Source organism: Bombyx mori, chromosome 1, assembly GCF_030269925.1.
Source record: "Bombyx mori chromosome 1, ASM3026992v2".
Taxonomy (NCBI): domain Eukaryota; kingdom Metazoa; phylum Arthropoda; class Insecta; order Lepidoptera; family Bombycidae; genus Bombyx; species Bombyx mori.
This window is the reverse complement of record NC_085107.1, coordinates 2,070,750-2,083,696: the sequence shown is the minus strand read 5'-3', so window position 1 is coordinate 2,083,696 and position 12,947 is coordinate 2,070,750. Positions and strand designations below refer to the sequence as shown.

Below are 12,947 nucleotides of genomic sequence, written 5' to 3'. Positions count from 1 at the left end.
TGTCCAATCAATGGCCCGCGGGCCGCATGCAGTCCGTGGCCTGTTTTCATGCGGCCCCCGACGCATGTCTTAAGCAGAAAATAATTTTGGATATAAATAGTTATAAATAGGATAATAATAATTCTTTGTCAAAACATATAATCAATATTTGGTATAATTTATCGTTATTCTTGTAACATTCCATTCCCATGACACAATTTAAAAGTGAAGCTATATTTTACTATTATTGGGGGAATTCCCGGAAAGTAATTTTGTTTTTAAAAATATTTCTTTCTCGCGGCCCTCCAGCTTTTGTAGTAAATTCATATAGCTCGCAAAGATGTTTATGTAGTTTGGACAGCCCTGGTATAGTTTATAGCATATGTGAAGACATGAGCGGATGAAGGGGTCAAGTACCACTTTTAAGATTTTTAAATTTTTACATTGAATGAAGGTGTTATGTGCCTATTATGTGACTATTTTTAGAAATAGCATGTGATAAAGGAGTTATGTACGAAGAAAAAGTACAACTAACAAAAGATTATTGATCGTTTTCTCAAAATTAACAAATTCTATCATAGGTATCCCCTTTACCACTCATGTCTTCATGTATTTATAATGAAACTGAAAAACCACACATGATTGAAACACGAATTCACATCTGACCATTCCGTATTGACTATTCAACGACGAATCTCCATGAATAAAATACTGGTTTATTTCGAAATAGAAAATTTATTCAAGCTATTTTAATAACATATTATTATTATTATTATTAAATAAAATAAACATGTCTCATAACATAATTCCAAACACAATTAATTGTTACAACAGTGTCTATGATAACAGTATTATGCATGATGCGTAAACCTATTTGCAGACAAGTGGTTCTAAACAAGAAATTCCAGGGTCACGAAATAAGTCGATCGCAGAATATAACTACGAATCTTTGCAATAAAACATAATAATAATGTTATGTGTATCAACCGTCATCCGAAGCATTATTCCGAAGCCACATAATTGGTGAATACGAAGGTAATATTAGTTATTGCTGTTTTTTAAACCAGTTCTATCATTAAGCTACCTAATATTGTGTTACTGTCATTTTATGAAATGCTTATCGGAACTGTCATTGAACATTATTAAATAATTTATATCATCAAATAAGGAGGGTAGAAGTAGGGAGTACTATCTCAGTGTATTAGAATGTGGGTCAATTAAAGTGGCGCCACAGTCGCAAGTGGAAAGATTTAAAAAACAGCGCCATAACTAGATAGATGACAGATAACATAGAGTAGGATACTAGATTAAGAAGGAAAAAAACACTTCCTGCATAATTAGTAATAAAAATAAATAGTTGAAGTCACGAAAAATAATAAATTTTTCAACCCAGCACACTACTCTGTTTAAAACTGCTATTTTCATATCATTTCTATTTGCTACACTAGCGCTATTTCGGCGAGTCTTCCAACAATAGCTGTTTACAGGTGGACCCTTTTTCTTATCACCTATATAGGATGGTGCTCCTTATTTCTACTCTCCATAGTTAATTATAAAAAGGAGAGCAATGAAAAGATAAAAATATATTAGAAATATTTTGTGATCAAATTTCGTTCACAGGCGGAGAGATGCTGGTGTTAAAACATGTTGTATGTGTTTTAATAGCTCGGTTCCAATAACTGCGACATCTAGCGGGGTTATATTGAACTAAGCCTAGCGGGCCATCGTTTTTTACTCATTAATAGATGGCACTCGAAAAAAATGAATGTAAATTTTATACGATCACACTAAAGTTTTGGATTTAACACGCCGAATTAGTTTTTATACTGTATGATGAACAATACTTAAGCTTGAATTCGAAACTATATGATAACAAAAAAACAAAAACGAAATAAATGAAAATATTACTATTTCGGGTTATTTTATTCATAATAATAATTATACTATAGCATTTCTATAGCATCGAAGTAGTGAAAATAGCATTCAACTTAATTTTTTAACGCGCTTATATAACGAAATATCCCAACGTAATTTTAAAAAACTTCATAACTTTCAACTTGAAAGTTTGCGCACGTATCAAGCACTGATGACACTTTAGTACTTTTATTACTTTGGCCTAATATCCTAAACCGAACTAACGGGATATGAAAGAATATTTAATTCTTTATTTTGGTTTGCTGCTACTAAAACGTGTTTTTTAGTAATTAAGCTACATTTTTTTTATTATTTCTTAATATAATAACATGGCGCCATCGTGACGGCCTCAACTAATCATTCATCTCAACAGAGAAAGCATTCAAATATCGAATAGTCTATGTAAATATATAAAACATTTGTGAACACGTTCTGTTTGTTGAAAAATAGTATTTAATAAAAATATTTAATAAATCTCTTTATTGCTTACTTTACGTATTAATTTCAATGAGATTACACTCAATGTTGATTTAATGCACTTAGGTGTCATGTTTAAGTCACAGTTGGTATTTATCGAGAAAAAAAAACATTTATCTCTAAAATTGCTTACGTTCTGCCAAATAACAGATACGTTCCCATAATATTTTGATTAATAATTACTTATAATTTTATAGTTATTAAGGGCATTACATATATTATTTATTGTAATAACTTGGATTAAATAAATGAATATATTATATAATTATAATTTTATATCGACAGCTAAATACTATTTCTTCTTTATTCAATCTAATTTTATTATTGTTTAGGTATTTATTGACATTTTTAAAACCTGTTTAAATGGTAATTCAGAACCACGTTGCAATACATTGTAGTAATTTACAGGAAGCACTGGTCATTTTGAATAGAGACCGATAAATCACGCAACGACTAACTTTGAATGACGTCAATTATATACGCGCAGTGCAACAAATATAAATAAACGTAAATAAATATCTGATATCTTTGTATTCTAAGGAATGTATGGGCATGTACACGCTATTTGTAATAAAAATTTGATACTCCATCTGTCTGGGGTGTTTTTAATAAAAATTAAATTAAGAAAAATACGTTTGTCATTTGATACATACATTTTTTTGAAACTTATTTGATTAATGCATTAGGAGCTCAACTATTTCAACGAAATTAATTCTGACGCCTCAATTGTTAGTGCATGTGCTCAAAAATTATGATAATTTACTTAATGATTGTTAAATTATGTTGCTTTTAATACGTGTACTATGATGTTGTGTGACTCTTTCTACCGTTTGTATAGTGCGTATATTTCAGGCACAAAGCTGGTTTGAATCATGACTTATGTTAACAATTGGTGTTCAATAACAGACTAATAATTTCACTTCGTGCTCAATAGTTCTCTTTTTTAACTATTAATACTAGATTATATTGTTGTTGATTGATGTTTTATATCGCATTATTTTCAATATCCACACTATTATTCATTATTTCATTATTAGAAGTGTTTCATTATTTTTTTCCGGAGTATATACAAAACCGAAGAAATCAATGTTTTGAAGAGTAGCAAGGCCTGCTCATATTGTTACGCGATATCATTAGTGACGTAATCACTGCCACAGTTGAATACGTGACAACGGTTCTCGTAAACTGTTGCATCTAATCATAGGGTCATTATTAAGTTCCCGGCCTTCTATTACGCTAAAGTACTAAACAAACGCTTCTAGAGCTAAGAGGAGAGAAAAATTATACTACAGCAGTGGCCCAGTAAGATTTGACGTATCAGCGGTAACCTCATCGAATTCTGGTAATTAAGAAGAATCTACCTAAACTTACTTATAAGTACTAGCTACAGATAATAAAGCTGTGCGGTAGTGATAATGTCACGAGATAGCAGGGCACAAGTTTTTTTTTTTCTTTAACTGTATCAGCACTTTAACGATTAATGGACAACACTATTCATTGTCCGGTAACACATTATAACAATTATATGAGGACTGAGCTATTTCAATTATTGTAAATTAGCGGAATCCCTTTGAAACTTCACGTTGTTAAATTGAATATTTATAAAAGTCTTACATAGTGGGTTCGTAGAGTATCTGTTCCCTATATTTCAAATTTTCAGATAATTTTCAGATTGGCTAGCGTGGGTGATCCTAAGTACTTTGGTCGCGATCCGATCAAAGTCAAGTCAAACATCGACCAACAAAGCAGGCCTGATTTGACTAATTTACTCTATAAAGACTATAACATTATTTATTTATTTATTGCTTATATGGTCTGACGAGCTCGCAGCGCACCTGGTGTTAAGTGGTTACTAGAGTAACGTAATGCGTAATGCAACGTAAATGCGCCACCCACCTTGAGATATAAGTTCTAAGGTCACAAGTATAGTTAGTTACAGCGGCTGCTCCACCCTTCAAACCGAAACGCATTACTACTTCACGGCAGAAATAGGCAGGGTGGTGGTACCTACCCGCACGGACTCACAAGAGGTCCTACCACCAGTAAAAAGTGTTTTGACGTTGATAAAACAGCCCTTTTTTGGTTTATCTTTCAAAACGAATTTCTCTAAAATCGCGAGCAAATAAAAGGCTATAAACGCCCCAATAATCATACCATACCATCATTGGACAAGGCACGCCGATCTAGGAGCAAAGGCTAAATTGGGAAATTATTCATTTTTGAATTCAATTGTATTAACGTAACGCGGCATTTTCGAACCCGACAATGATTTTGCTGTATCGAGTTTTCTTCGTGGACCGGGGTGAGTTCAAGCGTGCGAGCAGGACAACTATGCTTTAGACCCCCATTTAACGACAGCCGGGTACCGCCTTACTTCTCTTCAAGCTCCTTAAAACGAGCCTTCAATTGCTTCGTATAGCTGTCGAGGCGGTAAGCGTTAACTTCGAATTTAGATACCTGGACTTCGATTTGATCTATCTGCTGGAGTAGGGGTTGGATCTGCTGGGCATCTGGAACGTTTAATATGCGCGTTTGAGTCGAGGAAACACAAATTATATAATCAATTAAAACTTACATGTTATGTTGATCGATATTTATATTTGATTGTTATTTGAAGAAGTTAAGAAATAATTGTTGATATCCGATTGTTTTAAACTAACGGTACATACCACGTGTGCTAATAAAATGGCGACCGAATGAATGTATTTGGACGGGACGAGATGTAGACGTTTGTCTCATAAAGCATCTCATATTTGCAAAGTATGTTTTTAACGTAAATCTTCTTATGTTTATGGAACATTTTATAACAATCATATTAAAAAACAGCCAGGTTTAACGAAAGCGCTAAGTGTTTTATTTGTGAATGTTTTCTAATGTTTTAATTACATTTAATTGACCCAAACCATCTAACCTACTCTATTGATAAAATACTATATACAATGAAAAATCAAGGCGTAAATGATTCGAAAAACTCGTGTGCAATTTCAACAGTGTAATGATCCGTTAAGTGCTTAATAAAAAAGATGTCGCTTTTAAAAAAAGATGTCGAAATTAGCGTACGCTCTAATAAATCGCGTACATGTACGTATGTTTAATTTAGTTACTATAAAACGTCAGTTTGAAAATGATTCCCAAACCGCAGATTAAAAGCGCAAAGCAGATTAGTATTAAAATGTTAATGTAATGCTTGACTTTAAGCGCGAATCACGAATCATTCAAGTTAGAAAATGAAACGAACACCTCCACCAACAATATAAACAATAAAACAAACTTATTTATCGATGCGTCCAACGAATGTGTAAGAATACCTAAACAACCTAAGAGAACATTTAGACAAGGTCATTCTTATTGTCATAATAATACGCCAACCTATCATTAAATCATTGTTGTCTCTTAATCCTTTTTTTCAATAAAGTCATTTTTTTTATAACAATGATTAATTATATACACGTACCTAAAATATTTAAGAGGTAGTTGGTGGTTTCAAAGTACAAAAAACGAAACTTATGATTTGCATGTTACTCTCCCTATATGTACACAGCATTACACTCATATATACATTTATATTTTTTTTTGTTGAAATTTAGAAGATGTAATTTGAGCCACGCGCTTAAAGGTATATCGTTTACCGAAGAAATCAATTGAGGAATCAATGTACGCCACATGTAGCTGCGCCATGAAAAAACTTCCAGACGTTTTTTACTGATGGTAGGACCTCTTGTGAGTCCGCGCGGGTAGGTACCACCACCCTGCCTATTTCTGCCGTAAAGCAGTAATGAGTTTCGGTTTGAAGGGTAAGGCAGCCGTTGTAACTATACTGAGATCTTAGAACTTATATCTCAAGGTGGGTGGCGCATTTAAGTTGTAGATGTCTATGGGCTCCAGTAACCACTTAACACCAGGACGGCTGTGAGCTCGTCCAACCATCTAAGCAATAAAAAAAATTATAATAAGAGAACACAAGCATGAGGGTCTTATCACAGAAATCTTAAGCTTTATGACTACGAAAAAATCTCGATCATTGCCATCACGTGATTAATAGGTACCTGATATTGTTTAATCGGCTACCTAAAAAGCCTTAAAACTTTAAACCGCAAAAAGCAGAGTAAGCCTTCTGAATAACTTGATAGATTATGTTTTATTTTTAAACAAAAATATTCTAAAAGCATTTGGAACTCACTAAAAATGTTATGTTGCGTCCATAATATCTTTTAGTTAAATGCGTTGTATTGTAAGGAACAATTGTCGAAAATTTTCTTCAGGCGCAACTAATTTGCTAGTGGACAGGCTAATGGACAGCAGCAATGCCAGGACAAAACCAATAACCAATAACGAGGACAGGAAAGAAACACATCTACCTAGATGTCACATAGGACACTTCATTTCAAATATCAATCACTAAATCATTTTCCAAATAATTTTTTTTTTCTTATAATAAAGACATATCTGCTTATAATAAAGACATTTCTATTACCGCTTTCATTTATTTCATAATTTGTCTATTATTTATGTTATTCATTATAATAAAACTAATAGGAATCATAGTTTGTAAACTTACCTTTTCAAGCTAATAATAGCGGGAACCTCATTATGATGATCTGTTACGTAATGTTTTTGTGTGAACACATGCCGTTATTTTTTCAACAATAAATCGACTCATCTAAATGTATTTCCGGGATGTTCTAAAAATCTAGAACAACATATTATGTATGGAAACTAAGCCGTGATGTTCTATAGATGAAATCCAAGCACTCCATATGGTGGCCTTAACCGTCTGTTAATACCATAACCGTTAGCATCTTTATACATAGCATTCATCTTACATTAGTATAAAAGCAAAAACGCAAATATTAGTAGAAGCTATCAGCAAAAATGGCATAATACATAAGTCGTACAAGTTCATAAAGCTCTCAATCACCTCATTGTGACACAATAACAAACTTAATTTCACCACCTCATTCAACTAAGATCTTGTGTTAGTTAGGCCTAAATTCTAATAGGCCAGGCGTTGACAGAATGCAATTTAGAGATTATAGCAATAGTTGATATGAGGGATTATTTCAATTCTATGCCTTCACAAAAACAAATGACACATAAGCTAGCCACAGTGTTTATCAAATTATTTGATAACTGAAACACAAGTTGCTTTGTATTATGACACATTTGCTGGCAATACATTCATTAAAAAATTGATGGTTCCAGTTAAAAACTCACACATCTCGTTGTATTCATTAAGGGTCTTGTTCAGGTTCGCGGCTAGGCTCCTTAGATCTGCGTACTTGGTGATCGCGAGTCTGTTGATCTCCTCAAGCAGCATGTAGTGTTCCTGTATCAAATATTTACTTGAAATAACCATATGGGTCTTGTTTCTGGTAATTCTCTGGGTCTTAAGTACCTTGGTGTGATACAACAATCAGTCCCTTGCAACAATTTGCTTAAGGATTTATTATTCTTACAGATTTTCTCTAAACTGGTTATAGATATTCATAAAAAAATTTATACAAAACAAAGATCTGATACTATTTATTTCGAAATAAACTGTAGATTTATTAATCTTTCATTCATTAAATCGATTATTTTTAATAGTGCAGTTCTAATATTGTAGCATTGCCCTCAAATTGGAAGCTTTTGAGAAATAATTATTAGCATGGTCAAACCAAACCCTGTACAATTTAATGCACATAATGTTGTTTTCTCTGAATCAAACTATTTCTAACAAAGACAATGAAGCTTCTCAGATGAAAAAATGTAAAGATATGCTTTTAAATTCTTTACCATTCAGAAGCAGCTATATAACTCACTATTACAGGTATTTTTGTTCAATAACCTATAATCCCACCAACATCTTAAATTATTTGCATAAAATGTTTATTAATAAATCCTGATTAACCTAGTTTACACACATCATCAGTATTTAATACCAAAGAAAGTATCTGTAGTATGTATGTATTCACGACCTATGGTTTGTATCATATTGATAAGCCCTCACCTGTCCAGCAACCATTTCAGCCTGAAGGTAGTCAGTTGTTTTTTTAAAGAGCTGTGTGGCTAACCGACTGATCACAGGATCATGTGGATCCAGGACTTCGAAACTCGAACAGCTCGGTGACATTTCAAGCTCTGCAAAAAAAAAACTGTCATACTATAGATAATAATACTGCTGTATGTGAATGGTTTCAAATAATATTATGATTATTTTACTCTATATCAAACCTTTCAATTTGTTTTGAATCTGTCTGTTTATACTGATACTTTGTCCCTTCAAACACTACCTACTTCAAACCTACTGGACCAAAGAGGTATATTTATGAATATCAAAGTTTATGATGAGTACCAAAAATTTGGTTTTATATAAATAATATCCTAATAAAATAATCCTTTGGCTAAAGTAAGTTTACTTTTTATGACAACCTATATGTCTGTTGAAAACAAAACAACCACTAATCCAGTACTTTTTTTATTTTTTTTATTGCTTATATGGGTAGACGAGCTCACAGCCCACCTGATGTTAAGTGGTTACTGGAGCCCATAGACATCCACAACGTAAATGCGCCACCCACCTTGAGATACAAGTTCTAAGGTCTCAAGTATAGTAACGACGGCTGCCCCACCCTTCAAACCGAAACGCATTACTGCTTCACGGCAGAAATAGGCAGGGTGGTGGTACCCACCCGCGCGGACTCACAAGAGGTCCTACCACCAGTACTATATAATTTATCTATCTATATAATTTAATGCATCTATAATAGTTTCAAGAGATATGCCCTATTTTAAACTGAAAATCTATGGGAATCAAAGGATAAGACGTGCATTAATATCCAGAAATGCACTGGTGTTTGAATCCCGCTTGGAAGTTTTTCTAATGATATACATACTCTTAGCAAATGTTCATGATTAACTTCCACAGTGAAGGAATAACATAGTGTAGTAAAAATGAAACCCACAAAATTATAATTTGCATTGTTACTGGTGGATATCTTGTGAGTCTGCACAGGTGCGTACCACCACCCTGTCTATTTTTGCCGTGATTCAGTAATGCATTTCTGTTTGAAGGGTGGGGCAGCCGTTGTAACTATACTGAGACCTAAGAGCTAATATCTCAAGATAGGTGGCAGCATTTACGTTGTAGATGTCTGTGGGCTCCGGTAACCACTTAACACCAGGTGGGCCATGAGCTCATCCCCCCAATTAAGAAATTTAAAAAAAGGTCCAAAATGCTTGAAGTTATTGATTTGTAATTTTCCCTGCATCACATTGATCTATATCAGTGGTGGACAAACATTTTTAATGGCGGGCCACAAAGTTTAAGAAATTCTAGGGGAGGGCCAGAATTATAGAAAAAATGCGTTTTGTATTAAAGCTTTTTAATAATCAAAATACCTTTTACTATTATGCTTTGTTAGGTGTGTGAGTCGTGAGGCATGTGATAGATAGGTGAAAAGAATGTTTTTTTTTTTTTTTCAATAAATAAACGAATACCTGTCACAGACTGCCGAGATCATTATAATGATAGAAAGTTAATTATAAGATAATGAAAGCTCAAAAAACCCTTTCATTAAAAATTCGAGATCGATCGATCGATTCGATCAGATATTTTATGCACCAAAATGCTGACTAGTTGAATAGTTAGGACGGATGGACTCTCGGTGGGCCATATTAAATACTTACTTTGCCCATCACTGATCTATATCATTTATTTCTTAACACCCATTAAGAATAATGATCTTCGATTTATATACATACCTAAAATTTCAAAAACAGTTTGTGAATGCTCAAACCCTAAACATCTAAATGTATAAGAAGGCAAGCCCTGCATGCATCTCAGCATAGCTAAAAGTTTTCACCAGTGGTTTATCAAAAGCTCTCTCTTATTGTATCTAAGGTAAGGCCAACATTAATACATTAATGAGATACTGAAACTATATAAGGTGAGAGGACAAACATGAAGGTATGAAAGTAAATGATAAGAGGAAGGACCATGAACTAAGTTGAAAACCAAACTATGATAACTTTAACATTTTATATTCAATTAGTGCATCATATCCGTTCTGTAAATTAATAAATGTTTAAGGTTCTTATTGATTTCTTTCTTACTCTGGTATTTGTGATGCATGAGAATAGATTCACTGCACATACACGTCACCGTGAAGATTGTTTTATTTTAAACACTTTAACATCAGTTGTAATAACAAATGCAATCCACTTCTTCGAAAAAATATTATTATTACCTAACATATTTTAGGTAATGTCAAATGGTGCTCTTTTACTATTAAGAACGGAAACCGACGCGAATGTACCGGAACAATTGTCTCAAATATAAGTACGGCCACCAGTGCGCAAACGAAGTCTAAATTTTCACAAATCAATAAATTATACCTAGGTTGTAGAGTATAGAATATGGTGCATCGCCTGTTAAACTTCCTACCTTTGTTTCTTCCGTCTCTCGTCCATTTTTCTATGTCTTCTGTGCTGAGACTCATCAGGGATCCAGCTTTTAAAAATAGTAATACACAGTATTTATGATAATTGTGAATAAAGTTTTTATGATAAACTCCAAATCACATCAAATAAACTAAAAATAGGTTGGCAATGTTGGCATTTGGTTGGCATTACAGCGTTGACGTTACTAAGTGTGTGTATTATCTATGGTTAAGTTATATACAATACTAATAAATATCTTATTAATATATATAAATATTTATTAATATAAATATCTTAAATAGAAAGTGTAATTTTAGTATTTTCTGCTATTGACCAGTAACGATATATAAAATCAAGAAAACTGACATTTCCAATTTTATTTGTACATTGGTATTTTATCAAGAACACGTAGCGTTCAAAAACACCGTCATCATCATCATCATCAGCCTGCGGCAGTCCATTGCTGGGCATAGGCCTCCCCCAATGCTAGCCACTGAACCCGATCTTTGGTTCTACACATCCAGTCATTGCCAGCAATTAATCAAAGAAAGTTAATTATGGATGTGTATGGTTTGTTATTAAGATTAAAGGGTTATGGCAATGCAGTTGGAATCAACGCGACAGTTCCTAGTAGTACATATGGGTGAACTCTGCTCTAGTAGTGGGCAGTGCGATGATAAAAAAGAGATGAACATGAAGACATCTTGATGTAAACTTCTTACATGAAATTATCAGTCAGATGGAGACTGGAACTTGCTGCTTTCAAATACGATATTATATACAGACCGGGGAAAGAGAACTATGCTGCTGATGCACTATCCTGAGTTTGTGCCACTGTAGAAACACACTACTGATTATAATAATGTCGCAGAACCACTTCCGGAAACAGAAGACCAAAACGTGGCGATTCCTTCATCTAATGAAACGGAACCTGTGGTACTTGATAATAGCAGAGAGCTAGAGACCGAAGTTTGAAGTCGTCGTGGCCTAACGGATAAGACGTCCGGTGCATTCGAGTTGAGCGATGCACCGATGTTCGAATCCCGCCGGCGGGTACCAATTTTTCTAATGAAATACGTACTCAACAAATGTTCACGATTGACTTCCAACAATAACAAAGAATAACATCGTGTAATAAAACCCGCAAAATTTTAATTTGCGTAATTACTGGTGGTAGGACCTCTTGTGAGTCCGCGCGGGTAGGTACCACCGCACTGCCTATTTCTGCCGTGAAGCAGTAATGCGTTTCGGTTTGAAGGGTGGGGCAGCCGTTGTAACTATACTGAGACCTTAGTGATATAATTTAAAATTCTTGGTAGCACAGAGTCCAGTCTTTAAATCCCAGAGTGCAGGCAGTTACGAAATAATATACTAACACACTTTTATATATTACTATTAGTTACGTCGATGTTTTAGAATTTAGTATCGAAATCACAGTTTTCTTATTTTATTTTATTTCACGAAATGACAGACATTTTTTCACTTATTTTTATGACACCTCTTGTCACTGGTTTCTATGTATACGTTTTCTTTTCATAAGGAGTTTCTATATTATCAACTCTAATACTTAGAACTTATTATATCTCAAGGTGGGTGGCGCATTTACGTTGTAGATGTCCATGGGCTCCAGTAACCACTTAACACCAGGTGGGCTGTGAGCTCGTCCAACCATCTAAGCAATAAAAATTTAAAAAAAATTGCCAACATCACCACCACCGGATCCAATACTTCGTAAATCTGGCCGCGTCCATAAAACACCAGAATTTTTAAACGATTATGTTTTAAAATAGTGCGGGAGAATGATGTAAGCTTCTTACATGAAATTATCAGTCATAAGTTTATGTGCGAGACGTGGAAAGGAAGAAAATAGACGCTCTGGAAATGTGGTGCTGGAGAAGAATGCTTGGAGTTTCGTGGACCGACTTTCGTACAAATGTCTCGATACTTCGGAACTCGGCATCAAGCAGCGTCTATATGGTATAGTACAGTCTCGAATGGTGAATTTCTTCAGACACGTTTCGCGACGAGATGGCCGGTCCATAGAACGCCTCGTTGTACAGGGAAGCGTTGATGGTACAAGACCGCGCGGGAGGCCACCAATGCGGTGGACCGACCAAATTAAAACTGCAGTGGGAGGTCCCTTAAATGAGTGCAGT

General features: G+C 34.2%; 1 protein-coding gene across 4 annotated transcripts; it reads right to left on the bottom strand.

The window, feature by feature from the left end:
* Positions 1-694: 694 nt before the first annotated feature.
* BLOS2 (biogenesis of lysosome-related organelles complex 1 subunit 2) lies at positions 695-12,309 on the bottom strand. 4 transcript variants are annotated; one of them, XM_012695953.4, is made up of 5 exons: positions 12,168-12,309; positions 10,796-10,861; positions 8,360-8,504; positions 7,585-7,696; positions 695-4,880 (listed from the first exon to the last, which is right to left on the bottom strand). In XM_012695953.4, the coding sequence occupies exons 2-5, from the start codon at positions 10,819-10,821 to the stop codon at positions 4,741-4,743; spliced, it is 423 nt and encodes a 140-aa protein (XP_012551407.3). In that variant the 5' UTR covers positions 10,822-10,861; positions 12,168-12,309; the 3' UTR covers positions 695-4,740.
* Positions 12,310-12,947: the final 638 nt, after the last annotated feature.